Source organism: Somniosus microcephalus, chromosome 9, assembly GCF_052327205.1.
Source record: "Somniosus microcephalus isolate GS21.2 chromosome 9, FLI_Smic_1.0, whole genome shotgun sequence".
NCBI lineage: Eukaryota > Metazoa > Chordata > Chondrichthyes > Squaliformes > Somniosidae > Somniosus > Somniosus microcephalus.
The window spans coordinates 171,461,137-171,483,936 of NC_140995.1; the positions used below are offsets into that span (position 1 = coordinate 171,461,137).

Here is a 22,800-nt window from a genome sequence, read left to right on the forward strand (position 1 = left end):
AATGTAAATATGAAAAACAGTAGTCACAGAGTGGGAGGCGAAGGCTTGTTTCTGTGATTCCCCTCTTGATGAGTCACAGGTTCCAGAATGCTGTTGTGAGGAGGCAGCAAGTGGAGGCTAGGTGATCTGTCAGAGAAAAAGTCACCCAAGGTCATTCTCAGAAAGCAGCCTTGATGGAGGCCTAGCAGTCGACTTCCTTCCTGGCCTCTTATTTGGTGTGTAATGCAGAAAGATGCAGATGGGAATAGGAGAAAAATTAAACTCACTTTGATACAGTTTTATGGTACAGCTACAGAATACATGTTGGATTCAATGGTGTCATTCTACAATGCTCACCTTAAATACAAATAAAGTGTTAATGCTTTTGACAAGGTACCACACAGGAGACTATTGGAGAAGATTCAGGGATATGGAGAAGATCTATTATTAGGGATGGAGAAGGTCTATTACAGGAAACTTTCGTTTAACTATCTACCGGCAAAATTCAGGAGCCGTTTCCTATAAGTTTTTTTACTTCTCGTTGCTTTTTTTTCCAGTCAGGCTCTGCAAGGTCTAGCTGAAGCTGTTGCTTAGCTACAGAGACGCTTTTAAGCTGCGGCCGACTGTTTTGAAGCTGTTGCTAAGCAACAGGGTTTGTTGATTCACACGGAGCTCAAAAGCTCCGTATGTTTTAACATTAGCGCTGGTTTCTACGGCAGTTTTGATGGTACGGCACCAGCTCGGTCCCGTCAGTGCCGGATACCAGAAAGTTTCCTGTATTAGGGACGTGGTAATGAGGCACTTAGAAAATCATAATATGATTGGGCAGAATCAACACAGATTTTTGAAAAGGAAATCATGTTTGACAAATCTGTTAGAGTTTTTTGAGGTTGCAACTAGAAGGGTAGATAAGGGGGAACCAGTGAATGTAGTGTATTTGGATTTTCAAAAAGCATTCGATAAGGTGTCACACAAGAGGTTATCACACAAAATTAGGGCTCATGAGATTGAGGGTAATATATTAGCATGGATTGAGGATTGGTTAACAGACAGAAAACAGAGAGTAGGAATAAACGGGTCATTTTCAGGTTGGCAGGCTGTAACTAGTGGGGTACCGCAAGGATCAGTGCTGGAGCCTCAGCTATTTCTAATCTATATCAATGACTTAGATGAGGGGACCAAGTGTAATGTATCCAAGTTTGCTGGTGATACAAAGATAGGTGGAAAAGTAAGTTGTGAAGAGGATGCAAAGAGACTGCAAAGGGAGATAGACAGGTTAAGTGATGTGCAAGAACATGGCAGATGGAGTATAATGTGAGAAATGTGAAGTTATCCACTTTGGTAGGAAGAATAGAAAAGCAGAATATTTTTTAAATGGTGAGAGATTGGGAAATGTTGGTGTTCAGAGGGACCTGGTTGTCCTTGTACACGAAGCACAGAAAATTAACATGCAGGTACAGCAAGCAATTAGGAAAGCAAATGGTATGTTAGCCTTTATTACAAAAGGATTGGAGCGTAAGAGTAAAGAAGTCTTACTGCAATTATATAGGGCTTTGGTGAGACCACACCTGGGGTACTGTGTACACTTGATGCTATACACCCTGGCTGCCACATGATGCGCCAGGTTGGCACCACCCCACACCAGCACCAAAAAGCATCCCTACAATCCCCAAGCCATTCCTTTCACACTCACCACCATTGCGGAGGTTAGCGTTACATATCACCATTCACTGCAATTTACTAAGCCACTTCTAAAGGTGCATGCAAATCTGTCCAAGAACGAAAAGTGTTGAAAATAAAGGTTTTAATGTTTGTCAGCACATTAACAGAAACTTTACATGAACATTGGATAAAACACCCAAGTGGCTACCCTTGTTTGTTGTTAGTTGGTATGAGTGCACTAGGATGAGGGTGCGTGTGAGGGGTGGATAGTGAGATGGGGATGTGATAATGTAGATAGAAAGGGATGGGTGGAGGTGCAAGGAAAGTTGCTGTAAGGATGTGCAAGAGTAGGGTAGGGAAGGCAGAGTGATGGGGATGTGATGAGAGGCACAGGAGGATGAAGGTAAGTGTGGCTTTGTACTCATGTTTTGTGAACTAATGAGATCATTGAAAGGTTTGTGCCACTGCAGCCAGGTCCTCCTGACGACATCCCTGCTTGTGACCTCCCGTGCAATGTGCAACCAGGTTGTTTTGGTCTCCTGGGGAGGTCTCTTCCTCCCATGGGAAGAGGACCTCCCTGCGTGCTCTGACTTCCTCCATAAGTAGAGGGGTCAATAACCAGGGGCCATAGTTTCAAGCTAAGGGGCAGGAGGTTTAGAGGGGATTTGAGGAAAAACTTTTTCACCCAGAGGGTGGTTGGAATCTGGAACTCACTGCCTGAAAGGGTGGTAGAGGCAAGAACCCTTACAACATTCAAGAAGCATTCAGATGAGCACTTGAAACGCCATAGCATACAAGGCTATGGACCAAGTGCTGGAAAATGGGATTAGAATAGACAGGACTTGATGGCCGGTGCAGACACGATGGGCCGAAGGGCCTCTTTCTGTGCTGTATAACTCTATGACTATGACTCTATAAGCATATAGAGGGTGTCATGGGAGAACCTGGGTGCAGCCCTCTGCCTCTGTGTAGTCATTGTCAGTGTTTGCAGCACCTCAATGCTGTAGAAGACTGACAGCACAAATGTCAAAAAACAAAGTTGACCATGGTCCCTTTAAGGAAATCGGCTGATGACACGTCATAAATGACGTCACTAGACCCACTTCCTCTAATTGGGCCGGGAAACACGCTGGGCGGGCTTAACAAGCCCTATTAACGTAAATTCATTTCCAGAGCGGGACGGAGCCACCAGCGGGGCTGTGACCTGCCATCGACATCGCCTGCACCGGACCTGCCGAGGTGAGGAAAATCCAGCCCATAGAGATTCAGGGCTCCTGATGCCTTGACCACTGTTAACAATGTTGTCCCGATAATGCAAGTTGTCTGCAGGTCAAGTTCCAGCGCAAGCCCATCACTGCCTCCTTTGTGAAGGTATGCCTGCAAAAGTAGTTTTTCCAAGGACATTGCCAGTAAGTGTGTCAGGAACTGTAGACACAGCTGCGTGGCTAAGGGCAGGTGCAGATAGTCTGCCTCTAGTGCAAGCAAACCTACCTTGCATGCTTCCTTTTATCCTCTTCTTCCTTCTCCAAAAAACACAAGAAGAAATGAATCCTATAGGAATTGCCATATCTAGATTTTTAGTTGTAGAAATCAAAAACCTTGCTGCAAAAGGTCTAACCAAACAATTTAAAAGAAGAGAAATGCAGCAACAAAAAAAATTGCTATCGCGGTTCTCAAAATTCCAAAATTGAAGTCCAAAATTAAATATGCTGCCATGAAAAAATCCAGTAGGTCTTCCTTAAGAACTGACATTAAAAGCCCACAATATGTCTGACTTTCTTTGCCCAACTTATACGGGCAAGTTGAACACAACACATTCCCATCGGAACATTGGGGAATCAGACTATTGCTCATTAAAATGCACTTTCCATTGATTTTAGTATTTAAATGAAGATCTTACCAGCTGGAAGATTGTGTAATGTGTGAAATGGATGGGAATCTTGTGAAAGGTTCTTCTCAACCAATTTCCCAAACCTGCTAGCCAGAAAATATGTCCTCAAGTGCAGCATGCTCTATGCACATTCATAGCTAATACATGTTACTTTAAGGCTATTACCCATGGAATGATGGATCCCTGAAACTCAGTAATAAGCTCAATAAGGAGGGGGGGGGGGGGTGGTGTTATATATTCCTCGGGGGATTGTTTTGCTTCCATGAGATTTTTAATGATAATTCAGTTTCTGTGTTGGTGCATGGCATTTATGCAAAAATTGTAATATAACTGTGGTTTTAAGTGGCTGATTTGAGGGTGCTTTGAGGTTTGACAGATAGTATGAGAATATCTCCAGGAGGTGTCTCTTTGGTTTCACACCCACTGTAGTTTAACGGTAAGAAGCATGAAACCAACTTTCTAAGTTTTAAAAACAAGGCTGGACCACCTTTAAGTTAGAACAGCTGATTTTCCTTTTCATACTGCCCAATTATCAGATTGAACTGGGGAGGGTGGGAACAGAAAACAGGGTGGGGACTTTAGTTAAACTGGATCCCTGCTCATTTCTGCATCCTGAGAATTTTCTGGCATCACTTCCGCTGAATGCCAGAATCAGCCACCCAAATGGTGGCAAACATATTTAAATGAGGCAGTGATGATGTGGCAAAGTCATACATTAATCACAGCTGTATAAAATGGATGTCCAACATTATTAGGCACTAAGGAAAAGCCAAAAATCCCTAGTGTGTATGTATGGCTGCTGTTTCTTTCCATTGTGCTTCCCCTTGTGCACGTGTGTGATGTGTGCCCTCTTAAACCTAAACTCATATTACTCCTTGATGCTCCATAAATAGCAGGAGTCCATGAGCTGGCTGGCTATTGTTTTCCTCCAGAAGCCTCATGGTACTGAGATGAAATGGTGCCAATCAGATTGGTGAAGCCATTAGGGATGGCTGTCTGCAACCAGTCACCAAGCCCACTGAAGCCTGAAGAGACAGGCCACTTCACTCTGGCACCCAAAGCCTCTATGGCAGCCATCTGGCCATCCATACCAGAAGCTAAGACTGTCCTTAGCCACTTCTATCATGGAGGCCTGCACTGCAGATCAGACTGGAGCTCCAGACACTCCAAGAGGGACTGCAGGGCTGTTAGTGAGCTGCCTTCCGTGCAAGGGTTAATCTGTCGTGTTTCTGAATTTGCATTTTGCTTGTGCGGTAGGTGAAAGCATTTATTGTCACATGTTTATTTAAAGAACCTTATTGCCCTTGAATTAGAATATAGTACAAGTCATTGATAACTTGATCAGCACCCCATCCACCACTTTAAACATTCACTCCCTCCACCACTGGCGCACCGTGGCTGCAGCAACTCGCTAAGGCTTCTTCGACAGCACCTCCCAAACCCGCGACCTCTACCATCTAGAAGGACAAGGGCAGCAGGCGCATCAGAACACCACCACCTCCAAGTTCCCCTCCAAGCCACACACCAGCCTGACTTGGAAATATATTGGCGTTCCTTCATCATCACAGGATCAAAATCCCTAGCTAACAGCACTGTGGGAGTACCTTCACCACACGGACTGCAGCGGGTCAAGAAGTTGGCTCACCACCACCTTCTCGAGGGTAATTAGGGATGGGCAACCTTGCCAGCGATGCCCACATCCCATGAATGAATAAACAGACAAACTGGTGCATGGGCTTTCTCTCCATTATAAGGAGGCTGAGTTGCATCATGAATGCGGCCCTGGGAGTTGGGCTTGAGGTTTATTGATGACTCTGCCTCAGGGGTCTTTTAAGCCCACACATCCCACTCCACAGCTCGGCGGGCGACATGGAACCAGCCCAGTCCTGTACTCCTAAAAGTTGGACACCCCTGGGGAGGGGAACGTCCACTTTTAGTTAATCGTAACATGAAACCTGATTTCCCAATCAAACAACTGTGCAGTGGGTTTGTTTCGCTTCTCTTTAGTCTGTTGCGGAGAGAAACCCCCGGACACATCAGCAATAAAACCCGAGCCAAGCTGAACCGGGAAATCACTGTGTGGAAACTGTGAGGTAGTGAAAACGAAACTTGCCCTTACATGGGCGCCTATATTGCACCGAGAACGTATAACGTCTCTTTGAAGTCGACTGGACGCGATGTTTCGGAGTGGACTTCTGAGCTTTACCTTGTGCCTGTGTTGTGTGCCCCGGGACAGTCTGGCGGTCTCGACTCTTCCTCGGAAGAGCAACTCAAGTAAGCGATTGAGCGAGAACGACCTGAGTGCAAGATAGTGAGATGCGTGTCTTGACTTGTTTGGGTTCAGGATTTTTACCCTGTTCAGTATGTGAGGGGTTGGGTGGTCCTGTGCTTTGATTGACTTAACTTCTGGGATAATAATCAGCTAACATTTAAAAAGGAAACAGACGGCCTCTTTTACATGTTGGGTCAGAATGTGAACATCCGTTTTATTTTCAAAGTCAGTGTGACTTGTCCTGGGACGGTCGGTGACTCTGACCGGTGACTATTTAACCATCAAGACGATTTTTTTTTCGCTCCATGCTGCCTGGCCTGCTGAGTGTTTCCAGCATTTTCTGTTATAACACGAGTTCATATTTCAGTAACAGCCCAGACGTCATATAGTCTCGGTGCACTGCACTGCACTGCACTCTGCCAACGTGAGATTTACTGTGACTGGCGTCCAGTTAAATGATGTGCAATTTATTCATGCATAAACCAATCAGAAAGAGGGTTTCGTGTAAATTGACTGCATGTCAGAGTTTCATTGAAATGAATGGAAAGGGGATTTTTTTTTACATTGCAGTTTGATCTCAATTTGACTGCTCGGAGGGTAAGATACTTCAATAATCGTCCAGTTAAATGATGTGTAATTTATTCATGCATAAACCAATCAGAGAGAGGGTTTTGTGTAAATTGACTGCATGTCAGAGTTTCATTGAAATGAATGGAACGGGGATTTTTTTTAGAAGTCGGTTTGAACATAAGAACATCAGAACATAAGAAATAGGAGCAGGAGTAGGCCAATTGGCCCTTCGAGCCTGCTCCGCCATTCAATAAGATCATGGTTGATCTTCTACCTCAATTCCACTTTCCTGCACTATCCCCATATCCCTTGATTCTGTTAATATTCAAATATCTATCGATCTCTGTCTTGAATATACTCAACGACTGAGCCTCCACAGCCCTCTGGGGTAGAGAATTCCAAAGATTCACCACCCTCTGAGTGAAGAAATTTCTCCTCATCTCGGTCCTAAATGGCCGACCCCTTATTCTGACACTGTGACCCCTGGTTCTAGGCTCCCCAGCCAGGGGAAACATCCTCCCTGCATCTACCCTATCAAACCCTGTAAGAATTTTGTATGTTTCAATGAGATCACCTCTCCTATCCTCTCGAGAATGTAGGCCTAGTCTGCTCAATCTCCCCTCATAGGACAATCCCCCCATCCCAGGAACCAGTCTGGTGAACCTTTGTTGCACTCCCTCTATGGCAAGTATATTCTTTCTTAGGTAAGCAGACCAAAACTGTACACAATACTCCAGGTGTGGTGTCACCAGGCCCCTATATAATTGCAGTAAGACGTCTTTACTCTTATACTCAAATCCTCTTGTAATAAAGGCCAATATACCATTTGCTTTCCTAAATGCTTGCTGTACCTGCATATTAACTTTCAGTGATTTGTGTACAAGGACATCCAGGTCTCTTACCATTTAAAAAATACTCTGCTTTTCTATTTTTCCTACCAAAGTGGGTAACTTCACATTTCTCCACATTATATTCACATTTCTCCACATTATATTCCATTTGCCATCTTCTTGCCCATTCACTTAACCTGTCTATATCCGCTTGGAGACTCCTTGCATCCTCATCACAACTTACATTCTCACCCAGCTTTGTGTCATCAGCAAACTTGGATATATTACATTAGGTCCCCTCATCCAAAATCATTGATGTAGATTGTGAATAGCTGAGACCCAAGCACTGATCCTTGCGGTATCCCACTAGTTACTGCCTGCCAACCGGAAAATAACCCGTTTATTCCTACTCTCTGTTTTCTGTCCGTTAAACAATCCTCAATCCATGCTAGTGTATTACCTCCAATGCCATGAGCCCTAATTTTGTTTAATAACCTCTTGTGTGGCACCTTATCGAATGCCTTCTGAAAATCCAAATACACCACATCCACTGGTTCCCCCTTATCTATTCTGCTCGTTACAACCTCAAAAACTCTTAACAGATTCGTCAGACATGATTTCCCTTTCATAAATCCGTGTTGACTCTGCCCAATCCTATTTTTATTTTCTAACTTCCCTGTTACCACGTTCTTAATAAAATAGATTCTAGCATTTTCCCTACTACAGATGTCAGGCTACCTGGTCTGTAGATCCTCATTTTCTCTCTCCCTCCTTTCTTAAATAGTGAGGTTACATTTGCTACCTTCCAATCCGCGGAAACCGTACTCGAATCTATGGAATTTTGGAAAATGACAACCAATGCATCCACTATCTCTATAGCCACCTCTTTCAAAACCCTAGGATATAGGCCCTCAGGTCCAGGGGATTTATTGGCTTTCAGTCCCATTAATTTCTCCAGTACTATTTTTTTACTAATACTAATTTCTTTCAGTTCCTCATTCTCGCTAGAGCCTTGGTTCTCCACTATTTCCGAAAAGTTTTTTTGTGTCTTCTTCCATGAAGAGAGAAACAAAGTACAGGAAACTCTTTGGTATCCGGCACCGATGGGACCGGGATGGTGCCGGTTGATTAAAAATTCCGGATAACAAAGAAGGGACATGGAGTGACGATGGCCCAAGGTACAAGAGCCCCGTAACACAGCCAGAAGTGCTGGAGCCCCGTAACACAGCCAGAAGTGCTGGAGCCCCGTTCCACAGACACAAGTGCTGGAGTCCTGTTCCACAGACACAGGTACAGGGGACCAGGTTACACAACCAGAGGTGCAGGAGCCATGATTACATGGCAAAAGGTACGAGAACCACGGTTACACAGCCACAAATATACAGTATACGGAAGCCTCAAAACCTACTCCAGAATTTTGCCGGTTATTAGAGAATTCTGGATAATTAGGTGCCGTTTAAGTGAGAGTTTCCTGTATTTGTTTAATTTCTCTACCATGTCCTTATTCCCCATTATAATTTCTCTGGTCTCAGCCTGTAAGGGATCCACATTTACTTTCGCTAATCTTTTCCTTTTTACATACCTAAAAAAGTTTTTACAGTCTGTTTTTATGTCTCTCGCTAGTTTACTCTCATATTCTATTTTCCCTTTCTTTATCAATTTCTTGGTCCTCCTTTGCTGAATTCTAAAATACTCCCAATCCTCAGGCTTACTACTCTTTTTGGCAACATTATCAGCCTCTTCCTTTGACCGAGTACGATAGAAACATAGAAGATAGGAGCAGGAGTAGGCCATTCGGCCCTTCGAGCCTGCTCCGCCATTCAATGAGATCATGGCTGATCATCCAAATTCAGTACCCTGTCCCTGCCTTCTCCCCATATCCCTTGATCCCTTTAGCCTTCAGAAATATATCCAACTCTTTCTTGAATATATTTAATGAACTGACCTCCACTGCCCTCTGTGGCAGAGAATGCCACAGGTTCACCACTCTCTGGGTGAAGAAATTCCTCCTCATTTCAGTCCTAAATGGCTTACCCCTTATCCTTAGACTATGACCCCTGGTTCTGGACTCCCCGGCCATCAGAAACATCCTTCCTGCATCTAGTCTGTCCAGGCCTGACAGAATTTTATAGGTTTCGATGAGATCCCCTCTCAATCTTCTAAACTCCAGTGAATTTAAGCCCAATCGACACAATCTCTCCTCATATGTCATTCCTGCCATCCCAGGTATCAGCCTGGTGAATCTTCGCTGCACTCCTTCCATGGCAAGAACGTCCTTCCTCAGGTAAGGCGACCAAAACTGCACACAATACTCAAGGTGCGGTCTCACCAAGGCCCTGTACAACTGTAGCAAGACATCCTTGTTCCTGTACTCGAACCCTCTTGCTACGAAGGCCAACATACCATTTGCCTTCTTAACCGCCTGCTGCACCTGCATGCTTACCTTCAGCGACTGGTGCACAAGAACACCCAGGTCTCTTTGCACCTCCCCTTCTCCCAATCTATTGCCATTCAAATAATAATCTGGCATCCTGTTTTTGCCACCAAAGTGGATAACCTCACATTTATCCACATTATAGTGCATTTGCCATGTTTCTGCCCAATCACCCAACCTGTCCAAATCGTACTGGAGTTTCACGACATCCTCCTCACAGCATACCCTCCCACCCAGCATTGTGTCGTCTGCAAATTTGGAGATATTACATCCAATTCCCTCGTCCAGATCATTAATATATATTGTGAACAGCTGGGGTCCTAGGACCGATCCTTGCGGTACCCCACTAGCCACTGCCTGCCACTCGGAAAATGACCCGTTTATTCCAACTCTTTGCTTTCTGTCCGCCAACCAGTTCTCTATCCAAGTCAATACCTTGCCCCCAATCCCATGTGCCTTAATTTTGCACACTAATCTCTTATGTGGGACCTTATCGAAAGCCTTCTGAAAGTCCAAATACACCACATCCACTGGTTCTCCCTTATCTATTTTACCAGTTACATCCTCAAAAAATTCCAGTAGATTAGTCAAGCATGATTTACCTTTCGTAAATCCATGTTGACTTTGTCCGATCCTGTCACTGCTTTCCAAGTGCTCTGCTATTACATCTTTTATAATGGACTCTAGCATTTTCCCCACTACCGATGTCAGGCTTACCGGTCTATAATTCCCTGCTTTTTCTCTACCACCTTTTTTGAATAGTGGGGTAACATTAGCTACCCTCCAATCCATGGGTACTGTTCCAGAGTCTGTCGAGTTCTGGAAGATGACCAGCAATGCATCTACTATTTCTAGGGCCACTTCCTTAAGTACCCTGGGATGTAGATTATCAGGCCCTGGGGATTTATCGGCCTTCAGTCCCATCAATTTTCCTAACACCATTTCCCTACAAATACTGATTTCTTTCAGTTCCACCCTTTCATCGGACCCTATGTTCCCCGGCATCTCTGGGAGGTTATTTGTGTCCTCCTTTGTGAAGACAGAACCAAAATATGTATTTAGTTGGTCTGCCATTTCTTTGTTCCCCATTATAAATTCCCCTGATTCTGACTGCAAGGGACCTATGCTTGACTTCACCAATCTTTTTCTCTTCACATATCTATAAAAGCTTTTACAGTCAGTTTTTATGTTCCCTGCAAGCTTACTCTCATATTCTATTTTCCCTTTCTTAATTAATCCCTTTGTCCTCCTTTGTTGAATCCTAAACTGCTCCCAATCCTCAGGATTATTGCTTTTTCTGGCCGATTTTATATGTCCTCTCTTTGGATCTTATGCTATCCCTAATTTCCCTTGTTAGCCACGGTTGAGTCACCTTTTTTGTTTTATTTTTATGCCAAACTGGGATGAACAAATTCTGTAGTTCATCCATGCGGTCTTTGAATGTTTGCCATTGCCTATCCACCGTCAACCCTTTGAGTGCCATTCCCCAATCAATCCTACCCAACTTGCTCCTCAGACCATCGTAGTTTCCTTTATTTAAATTGAGGACCCTAGTCTCTGATTCAACTACTTCATTCTCCATCTTAATGAAGAATTCGATCATATTATGATCGCTCCGACCCAAGGGGCGTCGTACAACAAGATTGCTAATTAATCCTTTCTCGTTACATGATACCCAGTCTAAGATGGCCTGATCTCTGCTTGGTTCCTCGACATATTGGTCCAGGAAACCATCCCGTAAACACTCCAGGAATTCCTCCTCCACAGTATTGTTACTAATTTGGTTGGCCCAATCTATATGTAGATTAAAGTCACCCATGATGACTGCTGTGCCCTTGTTGCACGCTTCTTTAATTTCCCTTTTAATGCCATCCCCAACCTCTGCCTTACTGTTTGGAGGTCTATATACCACTCCCACTAACGTTTTTTTCCCCTTAGTATTCCTCAATTCTACCCATATAGATTCCACATCATCAGAGCTAATATCCTTCATTACAATTGTGTTAATCCCTTCTTTAACCAGTAATGCTACCCCACCTCCCTTTCCTTTTTGCCTATCTTTCCTGAATATCGAATACCTCTGAATGTTGAGTTCCCAGTCTTGGCCATCCTTGAGCCACGTTTCCGTAATCCCAAACAAATCATATTCGTTTACCTCTATTTGCACAGCCAATTCATCCACCTTATTACAAATGCTCCTTGCATTAAGACACAAAGCCTTCAGGCTTGTTTTTTTAACGCTCTTAGACCTATTAGAATTATTATTTACTGTGGCCATGTTTGATTTAAACCGTTGATTTCTCTGACTGCCACTTTTGTTTTTCTCCTTCCTATCTTTTGCTTTTATCCTTGTTTCCCTTTCCTCTGTCTCCCTGCTCAGGTTCCCAACCCCCTGCCATTTTAGTTTAAACCCTCCCCCACAGCACTTCTTTAACTTCTCTTGTTAGCTGCAGTTGGACCGCTTTTCCTGTGGGGTTTTTGTGCCTTAAAGGAATGTATACTTGTTGTAAATTATGTATTAATTCTTTAAATGCTAGCCATTGCTTGTTATACCATTACTTGTAGCCATTATACCTTTTAATGTAGTTTCCCAATCTACTGTAGCCAATTCGCCCCTCATACCTATGTAGTTTGCTTTGTTTAGATTTAAGACTCTAGTTTACCTGGTGACTGGGCTTGCTGGAATTTTTCCACAGATTCCTACAGTTACTGGTACCTGTTAGAGAGCATATTGCAGCTGCTCGTACTGGTACAGGAGCAGATATTACATTTACTGCCACTGGAATAGGGCACTTCTTACAATGGCAGCATTTGTGATACCTGCCCCAATACTGGACTTATTACAAGTACTAGCATAGGGCATGTATTACTGGTGCTTTATTGGCATTGGAGCAGGTTCTACATATACTGCCACAGTAGTGAGGTGCATAATACAGGTACTGATGTGGGGCAGGTATTCTATGTTCGAAGATTGGACATTCTCCCTGTGTCTGCGTGGGTTTCCTCCGGGTGCTCCGGTTTCCTCCCACAGTCCAAAGATGTGCAGGTTAGGTTGATTTGGCTATGATAAATTGACCCTTAGTGTTAGGGGATTAAATACGTGGGGTTACGGGGATAGGGTGGGATGTGTGTCGGTGCAGGCTCGATGGGCCGAAATGGCCTCTATCTGCACTGTGGGGTTTCTGTGATTCTGTGATTCTGTGAAGAGCAAGGACAGGTATTGCATTTGTACCAGGAACATTAGAGGCATTTACAGGTACAGGTTAAATGTAAGTTGACAGTAGCCCTGATGTTTCAGATGCCTGCACTATTGCAAGTTTTGCAGCAGGTACTATTGGTAGCTATTCTGATTTAAGTGCCAGCCTTGGCTCAGCAGTAGCACTCTCAACTTTGAGTGTAGAAGATTGTGGGTTCATAGCCCCACTCCAGAGACTTAAGCATATAATCCAGGCTGACACTTCAGTACAGTACTGAGGGAGTACTGCATTGTCGGAGGTCCCGCCTTTTGGACGAGGTGTTAAACTGAGGCCCCTTCTGCCCTCTCAGGTGGACGTAAAATGTCCCATAGCACTATTCAAAGAAGAGCAGGGGCGTTCTCCCGATGTCCTGGCTTCTTGCCATTTAGAAAATACTTTGATCTTTCTTAGGTCCAAACCTCACACTTCCCCACATTAGACTCCATCTGCCATAGTTTTGCCCACTCACTTCATTTATCAATGTCCCTTTGCAACTTTCTTCTCCCATTTACACTGCTTACTGTGCTACCTAATTTAGTGTCATCAGCAAACTTGGATATGTCACTCTCTATTCCTTCATCCAAGTCATTTATAAATATAGTGAAAAGCTGTGGCCCCAGTACAGATCCCTGGGGGACACCACGAGTCACATCCTGCCAATTTAAGTACATCCCTACTCTCGGTCTTCTACCTCCTAACCAATTCCCTACCCATGTCAATAGGTTACCTCCAATTCCATGCACTCTCATTTTTGTTAACCGTCTCCTGGGTTGAGGCAGGAATGTAGAAAAAACAATGTTGTAAAAGGGGAATAAGGTAAATGTTGTGATCGATTGGATGTGGGATTTGAAGCTGAACTTAAGGTTGAGCTCAGTGTCAGTATGATGCAGCCATTCATCTTATGATGGCAGTAGTTATAAACAGATAATATTTATAATATTTTTGAAAAGTTTGCATTTTTTTCTCTAAAGCTCCCATCGTGTACTGTGCACGCTTTGTTTCTGAACTTGTCAGAACTGATTAGGGGAATAAATAAAATAGGCAATAGTTATTTACAGAAAAGAATGAGGTGAAGGATATCTGTGATTTGTTTCACAAAATGGATGAGGGGTGCTTGTTCCATGATTCATTCTGAAACCAAAAATAAAGTTTAGTGTTATTGCGAGCAACAGCTTGAAACAATGGGAGTGTAGAAGGATGTGCCCGGTGCAGCACCCAGGATACTTTAGAATGAGGCACCAAGTTTGTGTTCTTTGAACATATCTCTTGATCAAACTTGATTATCATTCAAATTCTGACTGTCTCTATTGTATTTTCACTCACTGTGATTGGAGATAAAATAATGGCAGAGAGTTACAACACTGTAGCTCAACTGAGGCTGAGATGAAAAATTCAACAAGATTATAGTTTCAACTTTTTAATGGTCTGAGCCAAGCTCTCCAGAAGATACTAGTGCCCACTACATAGAAATGGTGGTGGAATAGGTTAGTAAGCTGTTCTTTAACCTCTGGGAAATGCATCCGCTTGGGATAACACTTGCTCAAAAAATTCTAGTTGGTATAGTCACACAACACAACTGCCCTGAATTTGGCTTCTATTGGAAATCTCACTCTGAGCCCACATGGATGGTTGATATGGGGCTGGAAATGTCACACTGTTGCAATTAGCAGGGTGATGTTTTAGGTTTGGGACAATGATGAGAGAACTTTAACCTGTAGCCGGCTGTGCTATATCTGACTTGACAGTGCTTGTTGCTGACACTAGGCACCTGAATTGGAAAGTGATTTGTTCCCCAAAATCTTGATAAGCACAAAAAAATAATGCACATTTTTTTTAATGCTTGTCAAGGAATTAGAAGTACTTAACTTCCACTAGTGGAGGGAGAGCTCCTATTTAAATGAACCAATTCCGGTTACAGCATTTTACTCAGTTCTGCTGTCTTCAGGTTTTGTATTGCACATGGATGTTTAAAATGGAAGTTTGTACCAGTTGTAGAATTGTTCACTGTTTTCATGTGTGTTCCAAAGATCCAGCACATTCCTAAGTGAGGATCACAGAATGCATGACTCCCTGATGTAATTGCAACAAACTAATTGAGACTACATTATAGGAAAACATGTATTATATGAAAAATGTAAGATAGCTTGGAATACAAACAAATCTTGATCCATTTATAGTTTCTAGAAGTCTGTTAAGCACTTGGGACATCCTGAGGATGTAATAAGATTCTGTGTAAATGCAAGTTCTTTCTTACCAATGCTGGCCACTGTCCTCGTTTTAGTGAAATGATTGCTATGCAAATTAGGTACAAGTGGAGACAGTCAGTCCTGGTTGGCCTCACAGCAGCAGGAATTCAGAAACTTGCAGTACACCCAGTCACTCTGCTCATTTGCATGAGCAGTTTCTGATGGATGTCAATGTGAAAGCAGCAGCACAACTCGGGGTGAGCTTCTGATCTGATTCCTAAGACCACTGACACTTGGAGTTGTTAAACCAACTCTGTCACTAGTAGATAGTCTTTCAGAACTTGATCATCACACAGGCTTCACTATTTTCCTTCTGGGAGGATGCACAAATGCTTTTTAAAAATTCATTCACGGGATGTGGGAGTCATTGGCGAGGCCAGCATTTATTACCCATCCCTAATTGCCCTTGAGAAGGTGGTGGTGAGCGGCCATCTTAAACCGCTGCAGTCCGTGTGGTGATAGTACTCCCACAGTGCTGTTAGGGAGGGAGTTCCAGGATTTTGGCCCAGTGACAATGATGGAACGGCGATATATTTCCAAGTCATGATGGTGTGTGACTTGGAGGGGAACTTGGAGGTGGTGGTGTTCCCAATACTGGAGCCATAGGGATGATTATTAACAGTAGATGAATCAATAAAAGGTGTTGCAATTACATGTCTGCTATTTAATTCTGCACATTCAACATTAACCCTTTACATCCTATAACATTACATGTCAATCTCTAATGAGATCTTTTGTCGAGAAGAGAAAATCGACTTGACTTGCGGTCTCCTGCTTGTTCCCTGAGGGTTTTCCATGTGTCTACTCGTATATACACTGAGAAGGAAATGCAAGCAGAAAATGCTGGAAATACTCAGCAGATCAGGCAGCATCCGTGGAGAGAGAAACAGAGTTAACATTTCAGGTAGACGACCTTCTGTCAAGGGTCATCGACCTGAAACGGTAACTCTGTTTCTCTCTACAGATGCTGCCTGGCCTGCTGAGTATTTCCAGCATTTTCTGTTTTTATTTTAATTTCAGATTTCCAGTATCTGCAATATTTTGCTTTTGGAAAAGGAAATGCAGTTTTCTCATGATTTGAGCTTGGACTGCACAGAATGGCGCAGTGACCAATATGTCCTGCAGATGGCAGCATTACACTACACAAGAACATTTAATCTTCTCCTTTCAAAATTGTCTCTCTGCTATTTTATTAGAGGCACTAATCAGTCTGGTTTAATAAACAAATTAATCTCTGTTGAGATAACAAAGAGCAAGTGATGCATGATATATTAAGTGTTTATACAACATCGCTAACAATAATTTCTAGTCAGTGGTGGAATCGCATCAAAGTATATAAATTATTAAATGATATAGCTAAACTGAGCCCAGAATATTAGTTCAAAGTATGCCAAAAAATTAGTACCAGAGGACTGGTAATTAGTGAAAAATATATTTCGAACAGATATTAGGAAAACTACTCGGAGTGTGAAATGTTCAGAATAATCTACCAGGCAAGATAATAGAAGCAAAAATATTGGGGTCATTTAAAATAGTTAGATGCCATGATGGGAGAGTTAATGTACTGGAGGAATGAACTTTAATAGGCCAATTATTTTCTTCCCATCCCTGCCTATTTTTAAGACTTAAAAATCTGTTAAAATAAATAAAGGCCATTTAAAAAATCCAGGCCTAGACACTGGATAAGGCCCGAAAATGGGCGCGGGCAACGCAAAGCACCTGTTCGAAGTGGTGCAGGCAGCGTGAAAAATTTGTGCTGCCTGCCCATTATAATGATTGCAGCGCTGATCTCAGCGCTAAATGCGCTGCTGATTGGCTTAGCGCTGAACAGGGCAATATCGGGTGCAGTTTACTGGCCAATAAAGTTTGGCCCAGGCTCTCTGCACTACTTAAAGGGGCGGTGCTTTGTTGCAGAAGCACCTCATTGTCATTGTGGGGAAAGGCATGGCCCAATAGCCAAGAGAAAGGACGAGGAGATTTCCGACGTGACACTGGAGGCTTTGGTCCTGATGGTTCAAAGATGCCGTCAGTTCCTCTACCCACAGGAGGCCTTCAAGGCAGAGCAGCAGAAGGCTTTGAGAGAAAATTGCTGACGCTGTCAGTGCAACGAGTGCTGTCCTCAGGACCTGGATCCAGTGCCGCAAAAAGTTTAATGACCTCACACGAGTGGTCAAGGTGAGTGAATGCATCATCAAAGGCCATATTCCACCATCTGCACCACAAGCCTCACACACTGCTCAATGCACCACACCTCCATCACTCACCTACCAACAATCTCCAGCAATCACCACTCATACCTCACAATCATAGCTTCACCTCACCCTTACAACTGCTGCATGACTCACACCCACATCTCACATCTTGCGCACACTGCCAGTTATTGAACCATGGCAGGCACATCACCCAAGCACATTGCATCACACTCACTGACAAACTTCCCCTTTCTCTTCCAGGCAAAATAACTGCTGGGAGCAGCGGCAGATCGGTGGTGGGGAAGCCCGTCTGCAGAACCTGATGGAGCTGGAGGAAGCTGGGCTGGAGATCGTTGGAGGGGCTGTCAGTCTGAAAGCATTGCTGATGATGACGGTATGCTCATACCTAATCCTTCTCACATCCCACTTCCCCCTCATCCAGAAAGCTCTTCTTACTTACAAGCTGCTGATGGTGTATGCATGGATACAGATGTTTAGTGTAAGGCCCATGCTCTCACACACTTCGGTGTAGGTGTTGACAATGGTTTGGAGTTCAGCCTCAGAGTGAACGCAGACGCAAGCATCGTCTGCATACTGTAATTCGAAGACAGAGGATGGGATGACATTGGATCTGGACTGGAGGTGACGGACGTTGAACAGTTTCCCATTTGTTCTGTAGATTAGCTCCACTCCAGCGGGGAGCTTACTGAGGGTGAGATGGAGCATTGCAGCCAGGAAAATCGAGAAGAGCGTTGGTGCGATGACACAGCCTTGCTTGACCCCGGTCCATACGTGAATTGGGTCTGTGGTGGATCAGTTGGTCAGGATCACGGCTTGCATGACGTCGTGAAGCAGGCGGAGGATGGTGACAAACTTTTGAGGGCAGCCGAATTTGAGGAGGACACTCCATAATCCCTCACGGTTGAACAAAATCCACGACGAGGCCTTGGACAATGTGGACCACTTTCCATACCTCGGGAGCTTACTGTTAACAAGGGCAGACGTCGGTGATGAAGTCCAACACCGCCTTCAGTGTGCCAGTGTAGCCTTCGATCGCCTGAGGAAGAGAGTGTTTGAAGACCAGGACCTCAAACCCAGCACCACTGGTCTACAGAGCAGTAGTGATACCTGCCCTCCTGTATGCTTCAAAGACATGGACCATGTACAGTGGGCACCTCAAAGCACTGGAAAGGTACCACCAACACTGCCTCCGCAAGATCCTGCAAATCCATTGGCAGGATAGGCGCACCAACGTCAGTGTTCTCGCTCAGGCCAACATCCCCAGCATCGAAGCTTTGACCACGCAAGATCAGGTCCGATGGACAGGCCACATCGTCCACATGCCCGATACGAGACTCCCAAAACAAGTGCTCTACTTGGAGCTCCGACACGGCAAGAGAGTCCCAGGTGGGCAGAGGAAACGCTTTAAGGATACCCTCAAAGCCTCCTTGAAAAAGTGCAACATCCCCAACAACACCTGAGAATCCCTGGCCCAAGACCGCACAAAGTGGAGGAGAAGCATCCGGGAAGGCGCCGAACACCTCAAGTCGCTTCGCCAGGAGCAAGCGGAAGCCAAGCGCAAGGAACGCAAGCAGCGCAAGGAACGCACGTCAACCCAAGCACCTCACCCACCTGCCCCTTCAACCACCGTCTGCCCCATCTGTGACAGAGACTGTAGGTCCCACATGGGACTCATCAGTCACCTGAGAACTCATTTTTAGTGTGGGAGCAAGTCATCCTCGGTTCCGAGGGACTGCCTAAGAATGCATGGATATCTTGCAAGTTCGCGCACAAGTTCTGCTGCATAGGAGAAATGATGACCTCGATGAAGCAGCCTTCAGAAGAAGGATGATAGGCATGCACACAGAAATGATAGGTGCAATGGGAAGCCTGCCAGAGAGCCTCTTGTCAGTGTCAAGGAGCATGGAGGAACCCGGCTCCAACATTGCACGGGGCTTTGCGCAGATCTTGGAGCCCATGATTTCCATGATGGGTAACTCCGCAAGAGACCTTCTGGACCCAGCCATGATGCTGCGTGTGATGGGCGATTACGCATCTTCCACAGGTGGAAGCGACCCAATGTTTCAGTGTTGCAGTGGAATCTCAGACTGCTGCCATCATGGCTGGGTTTACAAGTGTGGAAAGGGGCTTGCAGGGTCTCACAGCAATCTGTTCCCCAATGGCTAGGAATGCTGAGGCACCGCCACGGGGGAGTGGCAATGGCTCTGTGGAGCAAGAACTTGCTGGCCTCACTCAGGATTTGTACTCCCACCAACGCCACTCCACCATTGACCTTGCTGCTGCCTGTCATCCAGCCAGCCCAGACTGCTGCCGCCCATGCCCAGGTAGTGCAGTCTACAGCCGGGCCTTCTTGGCCCAGGGCTGCTCGAGGTCGTCCAGCAAGGCCATCTGCAGTCTCCCCCACTGAGTCAGCAGCCTTCCACCAGCCATGCTGAAGCCACTGGGGGAGCACTTCGCAGGAGCACTAGAGTAGGAAAAGCAACACGAAAGACTGACACTAGGGCGAAAAACTCAGTTGCTTTGCGCCTTGTTAGTGCCCTAAGAGGGCACTAACAGGGCACAAAGCAACTAGTGCCCGGGCGCGGCGCTGCCAATGACTCCCATGAAATTCAGCGGGAGGTTAGCGGCGCGCTAACTGTTAGTCAGCAATGATGTCATCGCCGTGTGCAGCACCCCGCTCGCGATCTTTGGTAGCGCCCCCTGACTTAACTGCGGCCGGGGCGGCGCTATTTAAAGGCGAGGTGCCGGGCAGCCCTTTTTGTTGCTGGCCGCCTGCCAGCACCTGCCTCCGCTCCCGTCCCCGGCCTCCTGACCAGCCCCCCCGCGGAGTGCCATCTGCGCTCCATGAGCCTGGCTCTTCTGCCGGCACTCCGATCCCCGGTGGCCCAGGTGGGCCCCGGGTCATGCTGCGCAAGGCCCCTCCCCTTTAAGAAGGGGAGGAAGGCCACGTAGTGCCGCGATATTCCCTCGCAGCGCCCCAAAAGGGAGGAGGGGCGCTTCCAGTAGTGCCCCGCTTCCCTCTTGGGGTGCTCCCACTCAATTTCGGCCGTGGGGGTGCTAATTTTTTGGGGGGCGGCGAAGTTAGCGCCCCAAAGGGGGTGCGACTCAATTTCTCCCCCTAAGGGAATGCACAAGGGTGATTGGTTGACGTTGTTGTTTTGATTTGGATTTGATAAATTTATAAATTATGTTTGGAATGTTTGTTTTGTGGTGGCTCTTATTCCAGCTTTGTGCCCAGGAGGATGCTGTGACGTTCCGTGTCAGAGGGATGGTAAGATGGGGAAGTGGTGAGCAACGGGGATCTGGGGTTTCATTCATTGAAACCGGAGTCTGATGAGGCGCTCACGTTCAGCCCGTTCGAAATGGGGACCTGCTGCCTGCCTTCTCCCTTACTCCTCCTCCAGAGGTGGTCCTGAAAGTCGTGGTGGCAAGGGCTGCGCCCTCATGATGACCAAGTTGTGGAGCATGCAGCAGAGCACCACAAAATGGGACACCTGCTCCGGCAAGTACCGGAGGGCTCCTCCCAAGCGGTCAAGGCAGCGGAACCGTTGCTTTAACACCCTGATGGTCTGCTCGATGAGGTTCCTCATGGCAGCATGGCTGTCGTTATATGATTGTTGGCCACGAGTGGTGGGGTTGCAGAGGGAGTCATCAGCCAGGTGCAGAGCGGATAGCCCTTGTCTCTGAGCAGCCAACCTTGTGTTTGACGTGGTGGCTGAAAGATTTCTAGCACACCGGACTGGCGCAGGATGAAGGCATCATGACTGCTGCCAGGATACCGTGCATTCACTATCATAATGTGCTGGGTGTGGTCGCACACCAACTGCACATTAAGAGATTGGTAGCCTTTGCAGTTACCAAAGATCTCAGGACTGGTATGCGGCACGTGCAAAGCCACGATGGTGCCCTGCAGCATGGGGAAGCCTGCTGTTCTGGTAAAGCCACACTCCGCCATTGCCCTTGCTGCTGCCTGTCATCCAGCCAGCCCAGACTGCTGCCGCCCATGCCGAGGCAGTGCCGTCTACAGCCGGTCCTTCTTAGCTTCTCTCTATTCAGAAAGAAAACAATTAAGTCCCTTCTCCTGGAGTGGAGAGCCTCTGTGACCTCTCAGATGCAGCAATGGATGGCAAACTGGGAGATATTTGCTATGTCACCTGCTCCAGACTAGAAGGATCCGGCGGCAAAAAGATAGAGGGCCACGGTGTGGGCCACTTGCAGCGCTGTCATCGCCCTGCTCTGAGGCTGCAGGTCTGGTTGCAGGAGTTGGCAGAGTTCTGTGACCACCTCCTTGGTGAAGAGGAGCCTCCTAATACACTGCTCCTCGCTTAAGTGCAGGTCAGAGAAGTGCTCTCGGAAGACCATGGTGGGTAAGGCCTCCTGCTGAGAGCCCTCCTGCCCCTCCTGAGAGGGGGGTATCTCCTGCAGCGACGTGCTTCCATGCACTGGCGCCTTCTGCCCTGTGCACCATCAGGTGGGTGAGCAGGAGGATTGGGGCTCCTGCTGCTGAGCTGCCTGGTTCTGCTGCTGCCGTGGCTGCTCCTCATCCAAATCTGAGGTCCATGGTGAAAGGAAATAAATGGTTCACATACTGCTGGCAGATACCTCCGTTGGGGAAGCGCTCAGTCCAAGCGGGGAGAGGGTCTTCCAAGGAGGTCCCACAGTTGAGAGATAGAAGCTGCAGCACCTCTGACTTCGGTAGGCCTGCTGAAAGTGCTGAAAGACCTGTGGAACAAAAGTTCTGCCACCTGCAACTGCTCCCTGATGAAAGCTCCGTTTTAATGGTGGAGCTGCAGCTGTGAGGAGGCCACCCACTTGTCAACCCGCCAGGATTAGCTGGCGTGGTTTAGGAGGGTCGTGCAACAAGCACAAAATGTGGCAAAATAACAAAGGCCTGTCAAAATAGGATTATAGAGGCCCTTAACGACTATTTAATGGTCTTAATTACCTCTCCCGACTTATGAAGGCGAGACCGAATCGCACCCATCAAACACGCCTCTGGCAAAATTGCGCGGAGGCGGATTCCGAACCCGCTCTTACTTTTTGTGATTTTGCCAACTGTCCCGCCTCCAAACCCACCTCCTTGGGGCTGGGAAAAACCCCCATGGACTTTGGATCTTCACTTTCATTTTTTAGTTTAAAAAAAAGCTAAGATCCAAAATCAAAGTGATTTGGAACTTGAGTTCGATGAAGATCTCATTCTTGCATGGGGTGGGAAGCAGGGGGTCCCAACCATGACCTATCTGGCTTTGCATTTCCAAATGTGCTAATGTTTTAATTATTTTTTGAAATATTCACAGAATTGGTTTTATTTGGCATTTTAAAACAGTTTGCGTTTTCTCAGATTCAGTTTTATTTTAATCTGGACAAAATGTGAGATTAATTAGTATTTTTTATGATGCCGTTGTGGTAAATATTGCACTAACATTGTTTTACTAGCATGGATGATGTATGTAATCTTTTTAACCAT

At 45.8% G+C, this 22,800-nt stretch overlaps 1 protein-coding gene across 1 annotated transcript in view; it reads left to right on the plus strand.

Moving 5' to 3' along the window:
- Positions 1-5,434: 5,434 nt before the first annotated feature.
- LOC147112834 (interferon gamma receptor 1-like) overlaps positions 5,435-22,800 on the plus strand; it is a 112,042-nt gene continuing 94,676 nt past the window's right edge. The window contains exon 1 of the mRNA XM_085997509.1: positions 5,435-5,806. Coding sequence (XP_085853635.1) covers positions 5,710-5,806 — 97 coding nt within the window. The 5' untranslated portion in view covers positions 5,435-5,709. The remainder of the gene's footprint in view (positions 5,807-22,800) is intronic.